General features: G+C 43.7%; 2 protein-coding genes across 2 annotated transcripts; one reads left to right on the top strand and one right to left on the bottom strand.

The window, feature by feature from the left end:
- Positions 1–1,884: 1,884 nt before the first annotated feature.
- On the bottom strand, positions 1,885–8,239 carry WFDC5 (WAP four-disulfide core domain 5). The gene is given in 6 exon segments (XM_058563423.1): positions 1,885–1,977; positions 1,979–2,058; positions 2,061–2,136; positions 2,498–2,664; positions 2,762–2,902; positions 8,155–8,239. Coding segments are annotated over 6 exon segments (642 nt in total).
- A 15,214-nt stretch (positions 8,240–23,453) lies between these two features.
- On the top strand, positions 23,454–25,069 carry PI3 (peptidase inhibitor 3). Its single transcript, XM_058562113.1, has 3 exons — positions 23,454–23,557; positions 24,427–24,666; positions 24,905–25,069. Exons 1-2 carry the CDS (start codon positions 23,479–23,481, stop codon positions 24,663–24,665), a joined length of 318 nt encoding a protein of 105 aa, XP_058418096.1. The 5' UTR covers positions 23,454–23,478; the 3' UTR covers position 24,666; positions 24,905–25,069.
- The last annotated feature ends 2,683 nt before the right edge of the window (positions 25,070–27,752 follow it).

The following is a 27,752-nucleotide window of genomic DNA, read 5'->3' as shown; positions in this document are numbered from 1 at the left end:
GCCGCCAGTAGCAGAGCGCACACACAACCGCTAAGCCACGGGGCCGGCCCTGAAATGAGTTTTAATGTGTGAGGCAGAGTGGGCATTCACTAAAGAATAATACTCATCATCTGAATTAGACAAGCTCTTCTTGCAATAAATCGGTAATGAACACCCCCCAAATCTCACTAGCTTCCTATCACAAACACTTATTTCCCTCTCGCAAGTCTGAGGATTGGCTGGGACAGCTCAGCTTCAGGGTGCCACAGGTGTCTTTCATCCTGAGACCAGTGACTTCTAGGCAAGCTCTTCTCATGGCAGGGTGGAAGCTCCAAGAAGGCTGGTGCCTTGCCTTGAAACTGGCACGTTGTCACTTCCACCCATATCCCATTAGCCAAAGCAGGTCCCAGGGCCAAGCCCCAAATCACCAGGCCAGGAATGTATACTGTCCCCCAGGGAAGCCATGGTCAGGGTGAGGAGGGAAGGGGCGATTGGGGGCAAACAATACCATGTACTGTATGACCTGTGTTAACCACTTGAGATTATAGATGGGGAAACTGAGGCCCAGAAAGAGGAAGGGAAATATCCAAGCTCGCAGGGAGTCAGTGACTCACAGATGGTTCTCCTTCCGTCCTCGCCCAGGCCCCCCCTTGTATCCATATAGTTAGCATTTGCTGCTTTTCAGTCAGCAGTTCAGGCATTTGAATCCTGTGAGTAGGACCATGGCAGTGAGGAAGTAGAATTCTTTCCATCTTCCAACAGGGCAAACAGAAGCCCAGAGTGGTGGCTCAGCTGTGACCACACTGCCAGGTCAAGGGAACAAGGAAAGAAGACCTGGAGACCAAGCCTCGCCCCCACAGTTGACTGCCCAGCCCCAGATTCTTCTATCAGCTGAGGAGACCCAGGAGATAAACCAGGAAGGAGCCTGCTCATCTCCTTTCCCTCCCCAAGCAAGTCCTGGGGGAGAGGGACAGTCAGGAGTCCAGCTCTCTGGGTCCAGGAACGTCCTGTGGATGGCTGTCATTCCCTCATTGACCCCCCACTCATTGGACCCTGACTACAGACCGGGCCCTGGAGAAATCGAGGTGAAGGAGGTCCCCTCCAAGGGTGGAGGCAGACCCTCCCATAAACAATGACATCCCAACTGTTCAGGCAACATTTCCCCAAACGTGGAGCAGTTTGGAATGATCTTAGGGTGCATCCGGATGCAACATTATTCAACATTGACTCTTGGAGTAAGAAAGTTCTAGTTCTTCTCTTTTCAGTCCTTCTGATTACCCCAGAATCATATTTTACCCCTTCCTTCTAGGGAGTACTATATTTTACCCCACCCTTCCCAAGGAGGGAGTCTCACTTTAGAGACCTGTGTCTTTAACATCTCTTAACCTTTGCTCGTCTTCATTTATTCCAACACAGACAGAGGGCAGGCGTCAGGCTCACAGTCTCGGCATGTGGCAGTATCCAGCTAGAACTTAATAGTATTATTAACCATTAATCCGACATGATTTACTTTAATGGAACTTAGCTGTTTTCATTGCATTTTCTTTTACGGTTCCATTCTATTTGTGGCAAGTGATCCCACTTACCTCATTTATGTAGTGATATCAAGGTTTTCTGTTGAAATAAATTTATTCATATACAAAGGAAGAAAAACATTAGGTGAATAGCAGTGCAGGCCGTACACAGAATCATGAAGCTATTTGGCAAGTATGGTGAATCTGTGAAAGAGGCAGGAGAATAGACTGATGTTCGGAAACTTGCTAGAACATACATTCGAGGTGGTTGGGCTGCCTGAGGGAGGGGTCAGGACTCTATGAAGAGAGGCCTACCTGACTGGGGCATTTTAGGTGGAAGAAACGAATGTACAAAGAGACGTGTAAGTGGGTGTTAGGAAGGATAAGAAGCTCAGTGTGGCAGTGGTACAGGAGAGGAGTCCTTTGAGGTCTGGCTATGGACCTTGACTCCCAGGAGGAGAAACCAGGGGTGGATGGGTTGCAAGGGAAGTGACGGCAGATCAGTGTTTATCGGAAGGTGGGAACCGCCGCTGGCAGAGATAGTGCTGTGTGGGTGGCAGGTCACAGGCCCCTCATCCTCATCTCTTGCTGCTGGGAACCCCAACCTGAGGTTCAGAGCTGTGGATCCTAGCCCAGAATTAGCCTGGGGAGAAAGGAGGAGAGGGTTAACCCCATCCCATAACGGGGCTCTGAGGTCTGGGCTTGATCCCCCATCCAGACCCCATCAGCCCAGTCCTGGTGGCCACGAAGGCAGGACCCACCTCTCTCCTTCACAAGGGCAAACTGAAGCCCAGAGCAGTTTAGGGTTGCGGTCCAGGTGACACAGCAAGTTCAGTAAGAGAACCAAGGATCCCCAGTTCCTCGGTGGTCCTAACAGGACCCCTCCCACTCCATCTACTTCCCCAATTCTGGCCACAGGGAGGCCCAGGCTTCTCTGAAGGTATCCTGTTAAGTGTGTTGAACTGGAAGGATGTCGTGAGCTGGGGCTCAGAGAGGGAAAGGACCTGCCCCAGCTGCACAGGAGCCATACCTCTGACAGGGTTCCGGCAGTCCCGGCCGCAGGCGCCCGGGCAGCACCTACGAGAGCCCCGACAGTCCGTGTCCGTGCGGCACAGGTGCTGGATGGGGCTGAGGCAGCGCAGCGCGTCCTTGGGGCAGCTGCCCGGCTTTACTGCAACACAGGGGCCTGGGTGAGCCCTGCCTGTGCCCCAGCCCTGGGGCTTGGGGCTTGGGGCTTCAGCGGTCAGCAAGGAGGAGACGGACCTTACCTGAGACCATACGGACACACTGGCGAGAGCAAGCTCGGGAGCAGCACTTCATCCTGGAGGGACACTGGCTGTCGTCCATGCACTGGTCAAGCACTGATTGGAGGCAGGGCTCATCGTCCGGTGGACAGCCCCCCAATTTCTCTGTAAGAGAACCCCCAAATCTTGCAGCTGGAGGCAGTTCAGAGTTATGTAATAAGCACTGACCTGGGAATCACAAGATCTGAATTCTCCACCCCTTACTTGTTGCCTGTCCTCTGGCAAGATTTTTTTTTTTTGATAAATTTACCTTTACTTATTTTGAAATTTTTTAATTGAGGTGTAATTGGCATATAACATTACATTAGTTTCAGGTGTACAAATAATGATGTCAGATTTGTATGCAGTCATCACTCGGTATCCACAGGGGATTGGTTCCAGGACCCCCGTGGATACCGAAATCCGCAGATGCTCGAGTCCCTTATATAAAATGGTATAGTATTTACATATAACCTACGCACATCCTCCCATATACTTTAAATCATCTCTAGATTACTTGTAATACCTAATACAATGTGAATGCTATGTAAATAGTTGTTTTACTGTAATGTTTAGGGAATAATGACAAGAAAAAAAGTCTGTACATCTTTAGTACAGACGCAACCATCTGAGGTTGAACCCACAGAGGCAGAACCCCAGGATCTGAAGGGCTGACTGTATATTGTGAAATGATTGCCACAATAAGTCTAGTTAACATCTGTAACCACACATCGTTACAATTTTTTTCTTATGATGAGAACTTTTAAGATCTACTGTCTTAGCAACTTTCAAATATGCAATACAGTGTTGTTAATGACAGTCATCATGCTGTACATTACATCCCCATGCCTTCTTTCTTTTTTTTTTAGATTTTTTTTCTTTTTTAAACAATTGCATTTTTTTGTGTGTGTGTGAGGAAGATCAGCCCTAGGCTAACATCCATGCCAATCCTCCTCTTTTTGCTGAGGAAGACCGGCCCTGAGCTAACATCTATTGCCAATCCTCCTCCTTTATTTTTTTTCCCTTTTTCTCCCCAAAGCCCCAGTAGATAGTTGTATTTCACAGTTGCACATCCTTCTAGTCGCTGTATGTGGGACGCGGCCTCAGCATGACCGGACAAGCAGCGCTTAGGTGCGCGCCCGGGATCTGAATCTGGGCCGCCAGTAGTGGAGCACACGCACTTAACCGCTAAGCCACAGGGCCAGACCCACAACTTATTTCTTTTATAACTGGAAGTTTGTGCATTTTGACCGCCTTCACCCATTTCACCCAGCCCCCACCCCCCCACCTCTGGCAACCACCAATCTGTCCTCTGTATCTATGAGCTTCGTTTTTTTGGTTGTTGTTTTTTTTAGATTCCACATATAAATGAGATCATGCAGTATTTGTCTTTCTCTAACTTATTTCACTTAGCATAATGCCCTCAAGGTCCATCCATGTTGTCACAAATGGCTGGCAAGTTTTTTTTGACTCCAAGCTATGAAATGGGAAGCTGGACTCCTTCTTCCCAGGGCTGGTTTGAGACTCAGATGACGTAAAGAATAGGAAAAAATTAAGTTCAAAATCTCCACCTGGGCCAACCAGGCCGGGCCAGGTCTGGCCCCTGTCCATCTCCCTGGCCTCACCCTCTCCACAGTTCCCGCTTTTCAGCTCCTAACCCCCTCTGAGCCCTTCTCTTCACAGGGCCTCCCTTTGGCTGTGCCCTCTGCCTGGTGCTCTCTCCCAGACCCCATCCATCAGGTCTCAGCCGAAACACCACATCCTCAGGAGACCCTATTTCTCTGACCCCAGATTAACTAGGTCAGCCCCCATCTCACTCTTATACACTCACACAGGATTGTTCCTTCAGAGTCTGTGACTCTGCATCCATCTGCTTCTCTCACTTGGCCGGAGGCTATGAGAATAGACCCCCTACCTGCTTTGCTCACCATTTGGCTGAAACACAGCCCTTGACACAAAACACTAGGGGCTCAGTGACGATTTGAAAGAAAGGGTTTTGAAGGGAGATTCAGCATTGCAGGTGTGTTAGCTGTTGCCAGCCTAGTGCCTTATCACACAGCCACAGTCGGCCACATCTGTGCCGTGTGCTTGCACTGTTGCAAGCAGCATTGGTTCAGGGATCTGTATCAACTCAGTCTTTGAGGCAGTCCTCGGAAAGGCTCTAGAATGTTCCATCCCGGAGCTTACCTAGTCCCTCTTCTTGTTGGGATTTTGGGCCATTTCCAGATTTCACACAGAAGGCTTGAATCAGTATCTTCCTCCATTTAGAAGGAGAAATCAAGGCCTCACCTCCCACCCCTCTGCTCTGGCCACCGTTGAACCCTGGGGATGGGGACTGGTCCCAGGCCTTCACTTCAGTCTAGCATCTGAGAAAAGGTTCAAGAGCCCCCAGCTGAAGCTGGATCCAGTGCTGTGGCTTTACTTGGTGTCCACCTTCCCCTCCCTCCCCTGACTGAGTGCGGGGCACACACATAGTAGGCACCTTGCTCATACAGTAAGTGCTCTAAGTCAACCAACGTCAACTGTTTGATTGGGTTGGCTTAAACTGAATTGCTGCCCCCTGCTGGAGAAAGAGCAGCTTAGCCCGTGAGGGAGCCCCCTCCTCTGGTTGCCTCTCCTCCCCAGGCTGGGGGTGGGAGGGGCCCTGGGAGACTCTCTGAGGTCCAGGGTGTAGCCCTGGCCAGCGGTGCCCAGGCCTCAAGGAGTGGGCCAGATAGAGCCACCTGAACTCAAAGCAGGAGCTCCCTGGGGGCTGGGGTGGGGTGGAGTGGATCAGGTCATACAGCCAGGGAGAGCTTCCGGGAGGAGGGGCTGGGACCTGAGCCTTGAGGACAGATGGACAGACAGACAGACAGGAAGAGAGGCTGAAACTGGCATATCAAGCGGGGAGAACTGTGGCAGCAACAGTGTGGAGGTGGGAATGAACACTGGGAGTGTGCAGGGACAGTGTGACAGGGTCACACTCAAGTCTTCATCTGCCTTTTCTAAGCTTCCCTCTAAATTCAGCTTCCCCGCACACGAGGGATACATAGAGACACAGTCATACGCACTGCCAGCCATGCAGCACACGTAAGTCTCGCGGATATGTAGACTCAGAGAATGAAAGAATCACACCCAGACACAAATACACACACACACACACACACAGATACACATACACGGTCAAATATGCAAACACACTTAGATGTGTACAGACAATTAGCTACGGGCTGAACCATATGAAATTGCTAATAGTCAACTTTGATTTACAAAAATAGCAATTTCATATGGTTTGACCTATACATATACATATAGACATATATATGTACACACACACACATCCAGACATTCACAAGATAGTTAGATATATGTACAAACAGATAGAATGTGTCATATTCACATAGTCAAATATAGAGGCATCCTGTCGTATATACATGCCTACACACATAAATATATACACACAGATAACTACACATAGACTCAGATATACACAGTCATATATATAAATATATAGAACATGTGTGGGTGTGAACAGCGACATACACGTGCATACACAGTCACATACACTCTATCATATGCACAGAGCTCCCCAGACACAGATCTATCCACCAATACCACAGAACCACCGAAAATGTTTGTTAGGCACTTACTATTTGCCAGGAACTATGCCAGGCTCTGTATGTCAGGGACCCCTAGACGTTTGAGTAGGGGTGTTCTTTTAAACAGAGGTGCCTGGTCTTCCACAGACAGCAAACCGAGACTTCCCTTCCCTCAACCCTGTCACTCCCCCATCGTCTGAGATTCTGCTGAGAGCCAGGCAGATGTCTCATGGGAGAGAACCAGGGAAGGAGGAGACGTGGTGAACTGGGAGAGAGACCAGCGCGTTCCACTTGGCCATCAGAGAGGTTCTGAGCCGGCGCAGGTTCTGCAGGTGCCCGCTCTCATCTCTGAGCAGCTGGGCTGAGTATCGGGGTGTTCTCTCCCAGTGCCCCCAGCAGCTCTCCCGAATTGCCCACTTGTGTACACTTACTGTATGCCAGGCCCTTGTTCCTCAACACACCATTTACTCCTGAGAGAGAGGCATGAGGCCTTTTTCAAGGAGTAAGTTGGGGAGGTGAGTCTTCCTGATTCCAAAGACCTGCCCTCAAATGCCACTTCTGACACTAACTCAGAGTCAATATTTGGCCTTGGGCATGTGCTTTCCCCCCAGCCTTGGGTTCCTCATCTGCAAAATGGGGATAAAAATGGTCCCGAGCTCACAGTGTGGCAGTGAGGAGGAATGTGGTGACGGCGCATGAATCACAGCCAGCACGGACTCTGGCCCTGGAGCTTGCCAGCATCCTTCCCTCCTCTGCCGGGGGTCTCGGAGCACTCTCCTCTCCAAACCAGGCCCCAGGGAGAGAGCCCTGCCTCTGAGGAAGGCCCAAGTTAGGCTAGAGGGGGCAGAGAGGATGCAGGGAACTGCTCTCCAGGGCCGCATGTGCCCATTCCTGTCCCCTTCCCCCAAAGCAGAGGCAGGCCTGCACAGGTGTATGTAGGTCAGAGTGTTCCAGCCCCAGAAGGAGACGGGGGCGGAGGCCTTGCCCAGGTCAGGGAGGCACCTGTCTAGCTACTCCGGCAGGCCCGGCCTCCCTCACCTGTTGACAGGTCAGCCCAGCCTTTTCAGGGAGGCAAAGGAGAAGTAGAGCTTCCTCCTAACAGATCCCAGATCTCAGAAACCACACCCCCTACTCAATTCGAGTCCCTTCCACAGACTGGGCTGGGGGATTGAGAAGGCCCAAGAAGGAAAGAAACAAGATGGGCAGAGGCCAGACCAGGCATGGCCTTGTTGGCCACACAAGATGACAAAAAGGGTCATCTCCCTGCCATGTGGACCCACAGATCTGGACACCTCCATGGAGACAACCAGAGAAGAGCAGGTGCCGACAGGTTCATTCCCCGCTCCCCAGAGGCGCAGAGACACATGTTCACACATGTACAGGCACACAGGCTCGACGCACACATGATGCAGTCATGCTAAGTATACATGTACAGACGCAGATTCACACAGACAAGCAGGCACAATGATACACGTATACACAGAGACAGGCGCAGGCGTGCACACACAGTCCCACGCTCAGACGTGTAGCCAGACATAAACACTGAGACACTGGCAGGAAGACATTTACTGATACAGATGTGGGCAGGCTGACAGGCACGAAGACGCGCAAACAAAACGCAAGCAGCTGGAAGCACAAAGAAGCAGGCACACACACAGACACACACAGGTACACACACAGAGACACACACAGACACGCACACAGGCACACACTCATTGCCTGCCTTACTCAAACCCTTGCTCTCCCCAGAGAGGTAGACCCCACCTGGTTTCTGGAGCACAGAAACCGACCCACACTCACCTCCCTTCCTCCTGCCTGTGGCAGCTGGCAGCTGGCTCCCCAAAGCCAGGAGGGCCACCAGGAGGAGGAGGCTCCAGGCCCTCATGTTTCTGCTGCTGGCACCTAATAAGGTCAAGGCCCAGGGGCCCCTAAATGAACACCTGTACCTCCAGGAAGGCTAGAGCCACTGAGTCAGGGGAGGAAAGAGAAGGGTGGATGGAGTGGCACGTGTCTGCTTCATCCTGGCTCCACCCCGGCCCAAGAGCCTCAGTGCGAGGGTGCTTGTGCAAGAACTGATGGTGGGTGGGGCAGGTCCTGGGTGTTGGGGGCTAGGATCCAGTCCTGCCTGCACTGCTGACTTGGGCTGTGATCTTGGGCAAGTCTTCTTCCTCTTCAGACCTCAGTTTTTCTCATCTGTATAAAGGGTGAAGGCTGTTGAGCCACATACTCCCTTTCCTGGCTCTCTAAGATCTTGAAGCCCCAGCAGCGGGTAGAAGTCAGCTTTGAACGGCAAGGAGGGGTTGGCAGAGTTCTGGATGCCCAGGCAGCATTAGGGTTGTGTCAGAGCTCCCTGCTGGAGAGGGCTGGAGAAGGCTGGCCCGGGCTGGCATGGTGAGTGAGGCCAGCCCAGGCCCCCGTGGACGGGAGAGAGAGCCCTCCCCGCCCGTGGTGAGATCCCTCCCGTGCATCTGGTAGAACTGCCCTCTGCCTGGGGCTGGCTCAGCCGTCAGGGGTGGATGGAGCCTGGGTTTTGGTTTGGCTGAGGTTGCTGGTCACAGCAGATGTCGGTGGCTTCTGGGACCCGTTCCTTGGCCCTAAGGGGTCCTGAGCAAAAAGTCTTCTCAGCCAAAAAACCCACCTTAGATTTCACATTATTTGGCTCCTGCATTTGGTAGACGAGAGGCAGCTGGGGCTCAGGCTCCCAAGGGGCCCCAAACAGAAACCCCCGTCAACCACAGTACCTTACCAGGACTGGAGGAGAGCAAGACCGTCCTCCCACCCTCCCATTTGAAAGATGAGGAAACTGGAGACCAGAGATGGGAGGGGACTGGTTCAAGGACACACAGTTAATTCCTAACTAAGCTGGGACTTTTGTCGTTGCCTCCTCATAATCCCCATCCGGTTCCTGGGTCTTGGAAGCAAACCATTACCTCATCTGACCCTGAGAAAGGAAGAGGATATTGCAGGCCAGGACAACCCTCACAGTCAGGAAGTTCTTCCTTGAGTTTAACTTGAATCCCTCATGCTGTCTTCTAAGCTCTCAGGAAAAGAGGGGCCCTTTATTCTAAGATCTAATGTTACTTTTGGAATTCTAGCATCCTCTTGGCAGCTTTATTTAGGAGAATATTTTGAGGCTAATTCTTTTCCTGATTACAAACTACACATATATATTGAAGAAATGCTTTTTCAATTAAAATTATTTTGAGGACATTTTCCTGCATCATGAAGTGTCTTCCCATATCATCATTTTTAATGGTTACATGGTATTTTGTAAGATAGACATGCCAAAACATATATAATCAGTTCCCTATTATAAAACGTATAGATTTCCATTTTTCACTCTCATAAATAAAGCTGTGACAACAATCTTTGTACGTATATTCTGAGTCACATCTCTATTTTCTTAGGGTAAATTTGTCAAAGTAGAAATGCTAGGTCAGTCAAAACATACAAACTTCCAGTTATAACATAAATAAGTCCTGGGGATGTAATGTACAGCATGGTGACTATAGTTGATAATACTGTATGGCATATTTGAAAGTTGTTAAGAGAGTAGATCTTAAAAGTTCTCATCACAAGAAAAAAAATTTGTAACTATTTATGTTGACGGATGTTAACTAGACTTATTGTGGTGATCATTTTGCAGTATAATCAAATATCAAGACATTATGTTGTGTACCTGAAACTAATATAATGTTATATGTCAATTTTACCTCAATAAAAAAACAAAACAAAACAAAAATAAATGCTAGGTCAAAAGGCATGATCATTTTTCAGGCTTTGAATATCCAGTCAAATTGCATTTCAGAAAGGAAGTAAATGAGTATATGGGACCCTCCACCTGCTCTGCAGTAGATGTGTCTTGTTTTTGTCTGCCCAGCATCCGTTCCTTTGGTGGAGTCATTGCTCCCCAGCTCCTGTAATTCTGAGGGGCTGCCAATCACCAGGCACTTCCCCTATGACAGGTGAGGGCATTTGACCCAGGTTAGAGCCACTGGACTCTTCCGTGACCTCTAACCTGCCCGCCCCTCCATTCAAATCCTGAACAGAGAAGGCAGGGCTCCAATGAGAACAGTCTAAAATTCAGTTGCTGTTGCTCACAACCAAGGATCCTTAACAGATACACTCACCAGGTATAGGATGTTAAGAAAGAAGTAAATCAAATCTTTGCCAATGGAAAACAGTGTCTCATTTTAATTTGCCTTTTTCTGAATATTGGTGAGGGAGAGCATTTCTTCATCTGTTTATACTGACTGATTGTATTTCTTCTTTTGTGAATTGCCTGTTTCTGTATCTTCCCCATTTTTATTGGGGGAACTTTTTGTTATTGAGTTCTAAGAGCTATTTACATATTAAGGATACTACTAACTAGTCACGCACAAGAGGCAGTATGGTAACATGGCTAGCAGACGTAAACTGGAGTAGGATAGACCTGATTTTGAACCCTAGTGCTACCAGGTTCTAGCTGTGTGACTTTGGACAACTGTCTTAGCTTTTCTAAACCTCAGTTTACTCTTCTATAAAGTAGAGATAATAATATTTATTTTATGGGATGGTTCTGAGGATTGAATGAGATGAGCTTGATGAATGCTTATTCTAATCCCACACTGCAAATATCTGTTTCTTTGTTTTTGCTGTGTACCAAAGTTTTAAACTCCAGGGTGGTCCACTCAGTTTTTTCATTCATATGTTCTCCCTTTGTTTTTATGCTGAAAAAAGTCTTTTTTGCCTCTGATGTCAGATAAATATTCACTACATTTACTTATAATTCCTTTATGATATTTGAAAAACATGTTAATTCCTTAAGTCGTCTGAAATTTATTTTGGTTTAGGGTGTGAGATAGGGAAATATATTTTTCTAAGTTATTAAGCAGTTGTTCTAGTATCATTTAGTGAATAATTCAAACTTTCGCCGTTGATTGGAAATCAGATCTTTATCAAAGACTCAGGTCTTCCATGTAACAGAGGCTGTTTCTGGATTTTCTGTTCTCTCCCTTTGACTGTTTATTCTCGTGTCAATGCCGCTTCTGTAATTGTAGCTTCACAACCCAATTTCGTGACTGGTGGTGTCCATCACCCTTCATTAATCTATGTTTTCAATCGTCCACGGCACAAGTATTCCATTTTTCTATGTGAACCTAAGAATCATGTTTTTAAGTTCCCAAAATAAATCCATTGTCTTTTGTTAAACATTTTATCATAAAAATTTTTAAAAATACACAAAAGAACAATAAATACTTTTACGAAGCCCTGTATACCGATCACCTGATTCAATAATTAACATTTTTCCCAGCTTTATTAAGATATAATTGATGTATAACATTGTGTAGGTTTAAGGTGTGCAATGTGATCATTGGATACATGTATATATTGCAAAATGCTAATTATAATAAGTTAGTTAACGTATCCTTTACCTCACACAATTGCCATTCTGTGGTTGTTGTTGTTATGGTGAGAACATGAAATATTTTTTCTTTTTCTTTTTTTTGTATCTATATGAGATGATGGATGTTAACTAAATTTATTGTGAGAATCATTTCATGATATATGTTAGTCAAATCATTATGTTGTACATCTTCAACTTACACAGTGCTGTATGTCAATTATATCTCAACAGAACTGGGGAAAAAAAGAGCATGATCCATCAAGAAGAAAAAAACTCCCCTCTCATAGCAACTTTCAAGTATACACTACAGTACTGATAACTATAGTTATCAGGCTGTACATCACATTCCGGGAACTTAGTCATCTTATAACTGAAAGTCTCGACGATTAACATTTTACAACACTTCCTTCTTGTATGTCCTCACCCTTTTTTTTTTGGCTGAGGTATTTTAAAGTAAATCCAATGTGCCTCACATTTTACCCTTAAACACTTGAGTATGCATCTCAAAGAGTAAGAACATTTTCTCACATAATCATGATACTGTTGTCATACCTAACAAAATTAACAGTAATTTCTTAACCTCATCTAATATTCTATTTGTATCCCATTTTTCTTATCATCTCAAAAAATGACTTTGTATGGTTGATTTGTTCGAATCAGAATCCTGACAAGGTGCACAGTTGCATTGGTTGTAATGTCTCCTAAGTTTCTTTTATTCTAGAACATTCTCTCCAATTTCTACGTCTCCTCTTCCTTCCCTTCCTCCTCCTCCTTCTTCTCGTTATTTATCTGTTGAACATAAAAGGGGAATTATTCTTTAGAGTGTCCCACATTGCTCCCCTGTGATATCTTTCAACTTCCTTCTGCTTCCCGTAAATGAACGTTAGCTCTAGAGGCTTGATGAGGTCCAAGTTCAACCGTCTTGGCAAGAACACTTCATTGGTGATGCTGTGTGCTTCGTATCACATCACCTCAGGAGGAACAGGAGTCTCCCCGACCCACTTTTGGTTTTGGTGAAGATGGGTTAATGCGTTTGAAGTGGTGTCGCCAAGACTCCCACTTACAAACAGCAAATAGTCTGCGAGGTGATCCTTTGGCACCCTGTAAATATCTGGTGCCAGTCAAACTTTCACCTCATGATTTTTGAAGCCCTAGATGACCATCGCCTGAATCAATTATTTCATTAAGGGTTGCAAAACCCACCAGTTTTTGATTTTGATTATATTTAAGGTAGAAATTATGTGGGCCAAGACAGACATCTTTACCTTGTGAAGGCTTCCTGTTTGGGGAAGAGCAAAACCTTTTTTTATTATGGAAAATTTCAAACAGTTTTTTATCCAGATCTTTTTTTATGTCATTCAGTAAAGTTTTGTAGGTTTTTTTCCAAAAATTTCTGTGCATTTCTAGATATGTTTATTTGTAGGTATTTTATATATTTTGGTAATGTTGAATAGGAATTGTTTTTACTTTTAAGTTTTCTGACTAGTTATTGCTAGCGTTTAATAATATGAGTTACTCTTACTTATTTACCCAGAGAATTCTTGAAATTATTTAACCTCTGTAAGTCTTAGCTATATGTTTACAGAACCGGAAAACAGTACGTGCCCCTTGGAGGATTGTTAATAGGGTTAAATGAGATAGTGTGTATGTTGTATTTGGTACAGAGCCGGAGACAGAGAAAATGTTAAAAAATATGAATCGTGGTTACCATTACGGCACCTTTTTATTTTCTGGGCCTGGGAGGTCAGGCACCAGCTCCGGCTTGGACTCTAAGACACCCTGGTGTCAAGGCTCTACCCCAGCCCAGCCCACTCCCTTTCCTGTGTCCCCAGAGAATGGGGGAGGCGGAGCCATGGCTTGTGTCTTCCTGGAGGGGCAGGAAGAGGCGTGGGCTTCCTTGTTTGCCCACCACCACCCTTCAGCCTCTGTTTCCCACCTCCACTCACAGCAGGAAGCCAATCCCCAAAAAGTTAAATTTAAAAGAGTCAACTTTATTCAGGTATCATTTCTTTTTATTTTTTTATTTTTCAAAAGGAGTTAATTTGATTGTTAGTAGAGGAGTTGGTGTACTCAGACCCCATCATGTCAGAGCTAGTCTGGCTCTTTGTATCAAGCCCCTCAAGTTCAATAAAGAACAAAAACTGAGGGGCCGGTCCAGTGGCGCAGCGGTTAAGTTCATATGCTCTGCTTCGGTGGCCAGGGGTTCACCGGTTCAGATCCTGGGCGCGGACCTACTCACCACTCATCAAGCCATTCTGAGGCAGCGTCGCACATAGAAGAGCTACAACTCTACAACTATGATACGTGACTATGTACTGGGGCTTTGGGGAGAAAAAAGAAGAGGAAGACTGGCAACAGATGTCAGTGCAGGGCCAATCTTCCTCAAGAAAACCCAAAAAAACAAAAAACAAAACCTGAGGCTCAGAGAGGGAAAGCTATTGGCCTGAGGTCACCCAGCAATTTGTAGGCAAAGCTGAGACTAAAACTGACTTCCAGGCCAGTTCTCTCCACAACACTCAAAGTGGCTCCTCCTGAGGCTTTGGCCTTCCTTGGAGCTTCCTTGGAACAGGGCAGTGAGAGCCGTGCATAGACAGCAGAGCCCTGAGGGCATCCGAGTCTATCTAGGAAACTTTTTCCTCAGTTTAGTCTCCTGCCACCCCCAAGTCTGCCCTACCCCCAAATTATAAGTGTCTAGAGGAGACTGCTCACTCTAGCAAATTATTCTTAAGTGTCAGAGACTTAGGGTGCTCTGCTTCATCATTTATTTCTCAAAAGAGACCACCAGAAGAGGTTATTGCTTCATCCAGGGGGATGGGGTGCCAGCGGAGACTGAATCTCAGGCTCCACCGGAGGAGACGCTTAGAGAGCAGGGACCTCCCAGCAGCTGCTGCATCAACCTTTTCTGGTATTTCCGGGACGTGATTAGGCACTGGGAGGCCCTAGAGAAAGGGGCAAAGGGGACTGCAGAGTGGGTCTCAGGATTTGTCTGGTGAGATGGCGGGACTGGCAGAGCTGAGGGTCCTGGGTCAGAGCTGGAGGTTGGGGTGGAAGTGGGTGGGCCCCGGCAGGGAGCTGTCTGCAGATGTGGAGGAGGAATTTCCAGATGTCCAAGATCCAGTGCTGAGACTTCATTCCCCTTGACTCTCTGTGTTGGTTTCTGTGTGTTAGATAAAACAGCCACCTCTCCCAGTCTTGACAGCGCGATTCATGTAGGAGATGAAACATTGTTCAGCCCAGCCCAAGCCCTTGTTGTCTCTCATACCTGTGAGATTGTCCAAGCCGCCTTCTTTGTTCTTAGTGGCTCCCAGTAGTTGAGGGTGTGCCGAGACCCGTTTCAATGTGGGTATTTTCTTGTTTGTCCAATGTGTAGGATTTGCTCAGCTAGTTTCTGGATTTCTTTCAGAAGGAATTGCCCTGTGTACAGCTGTAGATTCAGTGTGTCCATGGGAGCAGATGAGTTCAGGAGCCTCCTAGGTTGCCATCACGGGCTGGAACCTCCTGTTCCTGTTCAAGTATTTTAGGTATATATCTAAGAATGGAATTGCTGGGCCATCTGGTAATTCTATATTGACCTTTTTGAGGAACTGTCAAACTGTTGTCCACAGAGGCTGCACCATTTTGCATTTTCACCAGCAATGCACAAGGGTTCCAATTTCTCCACATCCTTGCCAACACTTATTATTTTCAATTAAAAACATTTTTTTATTATAGTCACACTGTTGGATGTGAAGTGGTATTCTGTGATTTTGATTTGCATTCTCCTAATGACTAATGATGCTGAGTGTCTTCTCATGTGCTTACTGGCCTTTTGTATACCTTCTTCAGAGAAAAGTCTGTTCAAGTCCTTTGACCATTTTAGAATTGGGTTGCTTATCTTTTTATTGTTGAGTTGTAAGAGTTCTTTATATATTCTGGATACTAGCCCCTTATCAGAAAACATTGCAAATGTTTTCTCCCACTGCGTCGACGGTCTTCTCACTATCTTGATGCACAAAAGTTTTTAATTTTGTTGAAGCTTATTGTGCTTTAAATATCCTTTGACTCGAAGCTATTGGATATAAAGCAATAAGCAAGCTTACTCTTTTATCCACCTTCTCTCCCCTGTCCTCTTATTTGATGGAAGTTTTACTATTTCTACATTTTCCCAGTAGATCATATTCACCTGTTATTTGTTACTCCTTTATCTTAGACTTAGTTCTGTAGTTAAAAAGTTCAGTGCTGGGCCGGCCTGTGGCTTGGCTGTTAAGTGCTCATGCTCCGCTACTGGGGACCCGGGTTCGGATCCCAGGCGTGCACATACGCACCGCTTCTCCGGCCATGCTGAGGCCGCGTCCCACATACAGCAACTAGAAGGATGTGCAGCTATGACATACAACTATCTACTGGGGCTTTGGGGGGAAAAAAAAAGGAGGAGGATTGGCAATAGATGTTAGCTCAGAGCCGGTCTTCCTCAGCAAAAAGAGGAGGATTAACAGGGATGTTAGCTCAGGGCTGATCTTCCTCACAAAAAAAAAAAAAAAAAAAGTTCCGTGCTGACGAGTGGTCATTTTACTAATTCCCTCAAATGTTTCTGGGTTGGATAAACCTTGTAACTTGTTTAGGAAGGCTCTTAGAAACAACATTCCTTGAGTTCTGGCATGTTCAGAAATACAATCCTCTAGCCTTTTTACTTCAACAGCAAATTAGTTCTACAAAACGTCCTCAGTACACACTTTCTTCCCTTGAACGTCTTTAAGTTTTGCTTCACCGTTTTCTGGCATTGAGTATTGCTGTCCTCCAATCCGATTCTTTTAGATTTTGTTTTTCTGTTGAAGGGAGAGTTGGCTTCCTGAAGGCTTGTATTTTTATCTTTAAAGTCCAAAAATTTTACTTGAATCCACCTTGTGTTTACCATGATGTGAAATTTCAATGTGTAGACTCAAATCTTCTATTTCAGAAATATTTCTGTCAATGACAGTTTTAAATAATTCTTCTATTGTGTTGTTTTGGTTTTCTTCTTCATGAGACTTGATTTCTATGTCTGTTGGATCTCCAGTGACTTTTTATATTTAAGGCTTTCTCTGTAATCATTTTTAAGCTATTTATTTTTGTTTTATGTTTTTTGCTTTTCTTATTTTTTTCCTTTTTCTTCCTTACTTTAGTCTTTATTTCTGAAATATTTTCATCCTTTTCTTCAGTTTCTCTACTGAGCTCAGTCAGATTCCACGTCACATCTTCCTGTTCCCTTGCTATCTCTTCTTCGAGTTTCTGTATTTCTGCTTTATGGTGATTCCTCATACCTTCAATTTACTTCCATAATCTTAAACATTAATTCTAGAATATCAATTTTCCTCAGCTTTGTGGTGACATTTTACCGGGAATTTAAAAAATCCTGTTTTAAATGCTTTTAAGCTTTGCCACTCATTTCTGCTTTTAAAAAATAGTAATTTTGTATGGCTTATGTGATTTCCAAATTTCTTTCTTATTTTAAAATCAGTAGATTTTCGTGGACCAGCTGTTGTAAGGAACATCTTACCAGAGTGGGAGGGGTGGGAAGTTAGAATAGGTTTTTTAATTTCTTAGCTCAATGGCGTCCTCCTCTGTTGCTATAATAGCAGGCAGTTTCTTTAGCACATGGACTTTTTTGATTCTTAGATACTAGACTGAAACAGGGGGACTCCTACCAACAACTATTACCACTAAGAGATATTGCTCCAGCAGTTCAAGATGGTAACCTCTCTCATAAATACGCCTTCTCCTTCCCCCTGCTGCATTTCCTATTTCTTTCCTCTCTACATCTCCCAGCACTTGCGTCTGACCTTTCTTGTTCTCAGAACTGCTCACCTCAACTCCCGCTTAAGGTGGGCACTCTTCCTTCTGGGAGGTGAATATTTGCTGATGTTTGGAAGTGTAAGTATGGGAAGGGACAGGGGAATGGATAGCACAAAGAAGAAAAGAGTAGATTGTAGCATAGACTGTGCAGTGTCAATCAACATTCATTTCAACTGCTCTCAGAATGTCTTCCTGCAGAGGCTGGAAATCAAGTGACTCTCTGTCCCAGGCTCTTTCACATCCAGGATTTCAAATGTGATTCCGGTTCTGAGAATCAAATGCACTCAGGCAATAGCTGAATTCTTTTTTTGCTTGAACTACCTAGAGTGATTTCTTTTGCCTGCATCTGGAATCATATCTGACACGTTCTATTTTTACTGTACAACACTTGTGTTTTAATCATCCTTTCTTAACACTTGCGTTAATGGTTACATGTATGTAGTCCTTTATTTTGATACAACTCTCAATTAATACTGTTTTCTTCACTCACATGATTCCCGAGTTCTTTATTCTAATTTATTATTAATTTTAATTTTCTTTATTTGATATTTTCAGATCACCACAGTAGTGACTTTTTGTTGTGACAAGTGAAAAAATTAGAAACTATTATGTATAAAGGAGAAACTACTCATCTTTGTCCTCTTACCATTCTCGTCTCCATGATGTAACCAAGGTTAACAGCATAGTGTATTCCTTCATACCTTTCTCCCTTTTCATACGTAACTATAGCCATATATGGGAGTTTTATGTGTTTCTACTAAACACACATTATCAAAACACATATATTACTCTCCATCTTGTTTTTTCTGTCTGTTGGTACGAGTTCATGGACATTGCTAGAAGTCACTAAACAGAGATCTATGATATTTGTTCTTTTTCTAATATATTTATAAACATAACAGAATCACATCAGACATGATGAGTTTTTTGGTGAAGCAATATTTATTTATCCCTTTTTATTTGTTTCCTCCCTCCTTCTATCTTATCTTCTTAACCTTTATCCTCCCATCAATTGCTCAGGGAACCTGTAGTATTATGATGTGCAGCCTTCTTAATATAAACATAGCCATATTTTTTAAAAATAACCCTATTAAAAACATACTCTCACTGTGTGCAATCATCTGTTTGGACTCTCTATTCTGCTTCATTTGCATATTTATCTATTATTGTTCTAATAATTTATTATAATTACTAGGGCTTTAAAATAAACCTTGATATCTGCTATATCAAGTCCTGCTAAATTGTTCTTCTTCAAGAGTATCTTCACTATCTTGCCTTTTGCACTTTTTGTATTCATTTTAGAATCATAGTGCCAATTCTTTTGTTTATTTTTACAAAAACCTTTCTGGGGGTTTGATTGGGATTGCCCTGAATCTAAAAATCAATTTGAAGGGAATTGGCATCTTTTTCATATTGAGTCTTCCAATCCATGAGCATGATATACCTTTCTAATTTGGGAGTGCTAAAAAATATCTCTCACTAAAGTTTTATAATTTGCTCTGTAGTGGTCCTGCACAGAATTTATTAAATTTATTTATAAGCTCTTCATATTTTTATATGATTATAAAATCATTAAAATTTCATTTACTGATTTGTGTTGTTAATATATAGAATACAATTGATTTTTGTATATTCCCTTTGTATGCATCTATCATAAACTCTCATTGAGTTTAACAATTTATCTGTAGATTTGTTTGGAATTTTATGATTACAACTGCATCATCTATGAATAATGACAGTTTTGTTTTTTCTTTCCAATACTCTTACCTTTTATTTCTTCTACTTGTCTGAGTTTGTAGACTAGGGTATCCAGAATAATACTGAACAGAAATGAGGATAGTTTCTGATTTTACAAAGAGAGGTTAAAACATTTTACATTTATGTATGATATAGGGGTAGTTTTTCTCACTTTAAAAGAATTATTCTCCATTCCTAATTTGTTATTTCTATATCACAACTTCATCTTGAATTTTATTGAATGCTACTCTGTATATAAAATTATAGTATATTTTTCTTTAATTTGTTAATGTGGTGAATTACATTAATTGAGTTTCTAGCATTAAGCTATCTTTGTATACCGCAGATAAATTAAACTTAGTCACAAAGTATTGTCCTTTTTGCATATTGCTACATTCAGTTGGTAAATGACTTATTTAGGATTTTTGCATCTATGTTCATAGTGATTGAGATTGGCTTAGAATCTTCCCTTTTCATAGTATGCTTGTTGAGATTTTTATTTTTATTTTTTAACAGCTTTATTGGGATATAACGGACATAAATCCTTGTTAAGTTCTGGTATCAAAGTTATGTTTACTTCATAAGATGTACTGGGAATTGTTTCTTATTCTCTCTTTTTGTAATATTAGAATAATTTGTTCCTCAAGTGCTTTATAGAGTATGCTTGCTTATGAAGTGGTCTGACTCTATGCTTTTATTGTTGGATGATTGTTGGCTATTGATTCTATTTCTAGGATGATTATAGGATTATTCAGATTTTCTACTTTTTCTTGTGTCAGTTTCAGTTTAGAAAGTTATTTTTCCTATGATCTTTTTTGTTTCATTTAGATTTTTAAGTATTTTGGCACACGAATTGAAAAAATTAATGAACCAATGCACCAGTTTAAGAATATCGTGAAGCAGAGTACAGACCAGAAATAGCCAAACAAAAGGAGGTAACGGCCAGATGAGATGAGGAAAGAATGCCACCCTGAGCTGTTTTGAGCAAATCTTAGAATGAGGTTAAAATTTTTATTCGCAAACCATATCACAGACAAAAGACCTTTCTCTACAATATATAGTGTTTAGAAATTGAGAAGAAAAAGGCTAATGAATCTATAGAAAAAGGAGCAAAGGAAATTAGGTTGTCAGAAAAAGAAATATAAGTGGTCTTTAAAATATTAAAAAGTGCTTGAAATAATTTGCAATAGAGAAATGCGAACTAAAAACTTCAGTGAGGCATCGCTTCTCACCTGCTAGACTGATATAAATCTAAAAATCAGACACACTCCCTGTGCAAGAGGCTGGATGTTAATATGCGGTTTCATCCACTACTAGTGGGAGTACAAAATGGTACAACCCCTATCAAGGGAAATATGACAATATTATCAAAATTTCAAAAGCATTTTAAAAATGGTAACTGTGTGAGGTGATAGATATATTAATTAGCTTGATTGTGATAATCTTTTCACAATGTATATATATACTAAAACATCACATTGTATGCATTAAATATATACAATATTCATTTGTCAATCATACCTCAAGAAACTGGGCAAAAATTTCAAATACATTTAATCATTGTACTAGCAAATCTACTTCTGGGAATCTAGCTTACAAGATAATGCAAAAAGGCCGCATGTGGTGTAGTTTGTAATAGCAAAAGATTAGAAACAACCTAAGGGTACAGCGATGCGGGTTTATGGAAAATTAAGGTAATCCATAAATGATTTATCCTGCAGCCTTAAAACACTCACACACACACACACACACACACGTGAAATCACCAATCAACCCAAGAACTAGAACATGACCAATAACCCAAAACTGAAAGCAACTCAAGTTCTTCTTATCCATCCAAAATGTTTCTTTCCTCACTTGCAGAGTTAACCACTATCCTGAATTTCATGTTTATAGTTTTCTTGTTTTTATTTACCCCTTTTTGAGTTTTACTACATATATAGGTAAGCCTAGACAACCTATTACTTAGTTTTCCTTGGTTTTGAGCCTTATAACAAGCACATAATTCTAAGTGTTTTTGTGACGAACTTGCATTTTTCATTCATTATTTTAATTAGAGTCCCATTGTGACTATGTTTATTTATATTTATATAAAATAAATTATATACATAATATAAATTATAATAAATTATATTTATAAATATATTTACATATTTAGATATTAATATTAAATGGCTATATTTTTGTTATTTTTACAATTGTATAATATTCCATTGTATTAATATGCCATAGCATATTTATCCATTTTTTTGTCAGTAATGTGGACTGCTTCCAGTATTTTATTGGAAACAGTACTTTTGTGAACATTTTTGTGCATATCTCCTGGTAAACATGAGGAAATACTTATCTTAGGTATATACTTAGGAGTGTAATTGTTGGATCACAGATTTTCCAGCTGATGCCAAGCTGATTTTCAAATAGGTTGCACCAATACAGACTCTCAATAGTAATGCGTGAGAGTTTCTTTTCTCTACATATCAATAAGAAAAAGATAGACAACCCAATGAAAAGTGGGCAAGATACTTGAATAGGCTAATTACCAGAAAATCTGGGAAAGTGGTGACCTCTGGGGAGGAGGAGAGGGAAGCAACTGGGGAGGAGAGTAGGTCAACAGGGCATATGTACAGGAAATATTCTCCTTCATTACCTAGCAGGTGAGTACAGACTGCCCATTTTAATGCTTTTCTTTAAAGAGTATAAGTATGTTCTACACACTTTTTTGTTTGTATGATTTATTTTGCAATAAGCTTTTTTATTTAAGTAGCCAACAAACTCCAACATTCTGACATTTGTTTATATCTCCTTAATGTTTCAGCATTGGTGGGCACATGGTCTGAGACCAAAGAGACAAAGGGTGAAGATTTGATCAACTGGTTTACTACCCAATAACGAGTCTGCTTTCTTTCTTGTCTCACTCTGAACCCAACTTAGTCACTTCCACATTTCAGGTCCTGTCCCTGGCAACACCCAACTTTTGGGTATTCGTTTCTATTACTCTCAACTTTGGTGGCAATGACAAAAGACCAACTCAGACTAGCTTAGGTGGAAAGCCAATTTATTGGGTCATAACCCAACTGTGGGAAGAATGTGGGAGAGCTGCTCTCAAGGAAAAGGGGAATAAAGGGCTAGCTAGTGGCTTCTGAAACTTCTCTCTCCATATTTACTCTGCTTCTCTCAGTGTATTAGGTTCATTTTTCTCAGACGGTTGACCTCCTCCCAGACTGGAACCATAGCTTCTGGAGCTCCCAGGCTCATATCTACTACCTTTACTAAAAGAAGGAACTTCTCCGTTCTCCTTAGCGTCTGTCCAAATAAAGGACTTCAACAGACCTGAGACACACACATACCTACCTGTGACTGGGTGTCAGGCTTTCATGATTAGCAGTCCCCATTAGACTTGTAAGTTGATGGTACAAAGAAACAAGTGTTCTTCGGAAGAAATGGGATGTTGTTCTAAGAAGGAGGAAGGCATGCTAGATATACACACTGTAGATGTTTACCTTATAGATGATTTCTATTTTCTTCCTTTTACTTTCTGAGTGTTTTCTCCCTGCCCACTGTGATTTCCAGGGCAGCATCCCCTTCCAGATCTAGAATTCTACCTTCTCTATTACTTTGTTGGTGCATCTCAGAGACCGCCTGTGAAATGGCAAAGTGCAGTGATTAGCCACTAGACTTTCAAGACAAATTTACCTTTGAGAGTTTTTCTCGGGGCTGGAGAGAATGAAAGAAAAGCCCAGCTTGGTGTTGGGAGGGTTAACTGTTAGGGTAGGTCTGGATGGGGCTTGCAGGAACAGAGAGTAATCTGGGAACACGGGCGGTTTTGAAATCAGGAAACTTGACCCACTACTGACTTGCTGAAAGATCTTGGGTGATTATTCTCTCTTCTCTAGGCTTCACATTCTTTCTAAATATGAATAATTTGGTCTCGCTGGTGCCTAAGGGCCAGCCAGCCCTGCTGGGACAGCTCTTGGGGCTATCAGAGGTGATGTAACAGTGTCTGCTGTTTCTCCTCGTGAATAATCCTTGGGGAAAGCCCCAAGGTCGAGGTGAATATTTCCTGGTAGAACTAAGGAAACGTATGTCTTGTCCATTGTAAAACCACAGACCCGCCCCTGGTGCCGGGCCAAGCTGGGCCTCCATAAAACTGGGGTTGGTTTCAGCTCTTAGCCATACGCCTTCCTGACAACATGAGGTCCGGCAGCTTCTTGGTCCTGGTGGTGTTCCTTGTCCTTGGGACATTGGCAACACAGGCAGCCGTCACAGGAGGTGAGTGGACGAGTGATCTAGAAGGGGCTGGGTTAGGCTGAGGAGAGGCTGTCAGGGGCAACCTGGGGCCTGACGGGGAGCACTCTGGAAGAGCAGGCAAGGCTGGGGCCTCTGCTTCAACCTGTGGCCGCTTCCATTGGATCCAGAGAAGGTAGGAATTTGCCCAGGGGACGCCACGTGCTTTCCACCCCAGGACTGAGATATCAGGACTCTGTGGAAGAAGCGTTGTTATGTGGTCGTGGCCTCAGGTGGTGATACCTGTGCAGAATGTGCAATGAAGTGAGGAGCCCCAGGAACCTGGGCCCTGGCTGTGAGTTCTATCCCCTCCCTCTCTGCCCCACAAAAGCACCTGAGTAATCAGTCCTCTAAGAGGAAGTTAAGAACCAATAGGGCTTCAGAAGTCATGTAGTTTGAAGACCACCATTTTACTAAGGAGGACATTGAGACCTGGGGGGAGTGAGCAATTGTCCAGGCAATCTCCAGAGCCAGGATGGAGCTCAAGTCTCTTGGCATATGTCTTAGGGCTCTTTTCCCCTCCACTAAGTTTCCTCAGGGATGACAATGTGTCCTTCTCACCTCTGGGAGTCACTCTAGTCATCCTCTCCTCGTGAGAGCCCCAGGACTTGGAATGGAGGGAGAGGGAAGAAATAGACACTTGAGGCACCCCTGGTCCTGTAGATCCTCTCCCCAAAGCCCAAGGAACAGCCTTTCAAGAGCACAGATCCCAGCTAGCCCTGGTGACCCTCGCCTATCTCAGCTCATGGTTTGGGGGGCACCACAGTGAGCAGTGGCTGGACCTAGAGGAAAGATTCGAAGTAGGAGCAGGGATATACTGGGTCTAAATGTGGGTTCATGTCTTCTTTCAACAGTTCCTCCTAAAGGTCAAGGCACTGACAAAGGTGATGTTCTGATCAAAAGACAAGATCCAGTCAAAGCCCAAAGTCTACTCAGAGGTCCCATCACCACTAAGCCTGGCGTCTGCCCCAGGATTCTGATCCGGTGCGCCATGTTGAATCCACCTAACCGCTGTTGGAGCGACGCTGGCTGCCCAGGGGCCAAGAAGTGCTGTGAGGGCTACTGTGGGCGGGCCTGTTTGGATCCCCAGTGAGGTGAGAACTGGGAGGAGGAAGAGGTGACCCCCGAGGACACAGAGAAGGCTGAGTGGTGGGGAAAGTTCCCCTATTGGTGGGAGAGAGGATATGAGGAGGTGAAGGAAGGACTAAGGGGTCTCAGAGGCTACAATTGGGGTCCTGAGAGGGGTGACACATGGACTTGGTCCTGCCTCCCAGTACCTCTGTGTGCTCTGATCTGCTGAATCACATCCCTGATTCTCTTCTCTCCTTCCAGGTGGAGCCTGTCCTTGCTGCACCTGCGAAGCACTCAGGGCTGCAGGCCCTGGTCCCTGTAGCACTACCCTCTCCCACACTGCCCATTTTTCCTCTCGTTCAGGAAGCCCAAGCCTGGGGCTGCCTCTCTCATTGACTTTCCAATAAAAGACCGCTTTGTGCTCCATTTGTTTCCGGCTCCTATGACTTCTGGGCTCCTAGAAGCTCCGGGGAGATGGGTGTGGAGTTGGGACTTCATCTTCCCTGGAGAGGGGAGAGGGACCCATGGGAGCTGTTCCTGGTGTGTGAAGGAGAGCAGGGGCAGGAACAAGAGGCCCATTCCTAGGGCTTAATATTAGAAATCCAATAATCAAACCAAGAACTGCAGTCTCCATTCCACCAGGAAATGGAAATCTGGAAATTTTGCCTTTGGCCTAGGACCAGGATGGTGGGGGGCAGAGTGTGTTGAGGGGGCTGGGAAATATTGCATAAGCTACAGGTAGTTCCTTTTCTTTCCAACGAACCCCTAGTCCTGACCTGGCTATCATCAGCCCTGCAAATGGGATCAACCAACACTTGTGGCTAAACCTATCACTCCCTCTTGCCTTTTCTGTAATGTTTTCCCGGAAATCCATATCCTCCCAAGAAGACATAGAAAGACAGATGCTGGGAAATGCCTGCTTGTGAAGAATTTTACCTGTTTGTGCCTGAGATGCCTCCATTAACACACAATTCCTGTGGGTTAAGCAATATCCTCTCCCAGCTTTCTATTTAAGATGTGAATGGGGAGGCAAGACACACCAGGGCTTTAGTGTGAATGGTGAATAGTGTTCTCTGGAGACATACAAGTTGGGGGCAGGGCAGACATGAGTAGTGGAGAGTGTATGTTGGGTAAACTTGAATGATGTCATAGCTCTGCTGTTGGCCCACTGCCTCACTGCCCTTGTACAAGGAAGCTCTCAGGAAAGGCCAAAGCCGCGGGAGGAGGAGATTCTGGGTGGACTGGAAAGAGCACAGGCTTGGAGTCAGCTGACCTGTGTTCTAGCCTCAGCCTAGCCTCCCCACTTGTTGGACGAGCCTCAGTTGTCTATTCTATTTGAGGGGGTTGGATGTAATTATTCTGGAAGTACAGCCTCGCCCTGACCTTCTGGCCCTGAAACAACTCTTCGTCTGTGTTGGGCTCCTGCTGTGAGTGGAAGTGGGGGGCAGAGGCTTGGGGTGAAAGAACAGGGAGCACTATGCCCCTTCGCCTCTTCCTGAGGGACTGATGGGGCCCTTAGAGACCATCTCTCCAGCTCCCTCATTTTACAGTTGATAGAACTGAGACCCAGAGAGGGGAAAGAATTTGCCCAAAGTTATTAGTGAATCAAATATGTTACAGTAAAATGCAATGGAAACAGAATGATTTTTGGACTTGTGTTTAACGATCAGTGAAATGGTACATCTTTCATATTGATTCCAGTGTTAACACTTTTCTTTCCTTGTGAACTACCTTTTCATGCCCTTGTCCTCTATTCTATTAGGTTGTTCAGATTATTTTAATTGCTTTGTTAAAGGTCTTCCTTTTAAAATCTATTTTATTTATTTTTTAATTGAAATATATTTGACATATAACATTGTGTAAATGTTTAAGGTGCACTACACGTTAATTTGATACATTTATATATTGAAATATGATTGCCGTTGTAGCGATAATTAGCACTTGTATCACATTATCTAATTAACATTTCTTTTTACTGCTTGGAATAATTAAGTTCTAGTCCCCTTGCAAGTTTGATGATTATAATACAATATTGTCATCTGTATTCACTCTACTGTCCATTAGATCTCTAGGACTTATTTACTACTCATTACAAGATTTTGCCCTTAAACAACATCTGTTCTATCCCTTCATCCGCTATCCGCTGGTAACCACCATTTTACTCTCTGTTTACATGAGTTTGGCTTTTTTAGATTCCATATATAACTGATATCATACAGTATTTGTCTTTCTCTTCAACAAATAGTGTTGGGAAAACTGGGTAAAGACATGCAGAGCAACGAAATTGGACTCGTATCTTACACTACTCACAAAAATTAACACAAAATGAATCAAAGACTTAAACATAAAATCTGATACCATAAAACTCCTAGAAAAAAGTCTAGGGAGGAAGCTCCTTGACACTGGTCTTGGCCATGAGTTTTTGGATATGACATAAAAAGCACAAACGACAAAAGCAAAAATCAACAAATGGGAATTTTGGGAGATCAAAATTGGCCACCCAGAAATATATCTCTTTACCTTGATTATTTTCTCTGACGGACATTTGACCTCCCCCAAACTGCCTAAAGGAATTTAACTCTGGGTGTAGACAGACTGGCAGGGTCCTTGCGAAGCCCATTCTTAACAAAGTTCTGTTTACCAAATATTTACATTTGTAAACGTATCTCCTTCTGTGTAGTGGGAAGAGTGGGGGATGACCTTATCTGTGAAAACTCTTATCAGGATTAAATCTACACACTCTTGATTACTATAATTCCTGTCTCTCCGGCCACATTCTCTGTAGGTGACCCTGCAAAGCATTGTCTGACAAACATTTACATTTCCCTCTTCATGTAAATTGTCTTCTTCCCCGCTGAAATCCCAAAACACCACCCACCCCCAACATCCTCCTTTGTCTTTAGCTGAAGATGGTATTTACGATGAGAATCTCTGGATTGTGTTGAGAAACTCAGTTTCCCTGGTTTCTCCCATGTATACATGTTATTAAACTTGGTATTATTTTCTCCTGCTAACCTGTGTTTTAATTATTTTGCCAGCCATAAGAACCTTAAGGGAAAGGGCGGAGGAGGATTCTCCCTTTTCTCTGACAGACTACATCAAACTTAAA

This window comes from Diceros bicornis, chromosome 19 (genome assembly GCF_020826845.1).
Source record: "Diceros bicornis minor isolate mBicDic1 chromosome 19, mDicBic1.mat.cur, whole genome shotgun sequence".
Lineage (NCBI taxonomy): Eukaryota > Metazoa > Chordata > Mammalia > Perissodactyla > Rhinocerotidae > Diceros > Diceros bicornis.
This window is presented reverse-complemented; position numbering and strand designations above follow the sequence as displayed.

Coding starts and splice junctions, on each gene's coding strand:
- PI3 (XM_058562113.1), top strand. CDS start 23,479: ATGAGGTCCGGCAGCTTCTTGGTCCTGGTGGTGTTCCTTGTCCTTGGG. Junction 23,558..24,426: donor ACAGGCAGCCGTCACAGGAG/GTGAGTGGACGA, acceptor TTCTTTCAACAG/TTCCTCCTAAAGGTCAAGGC.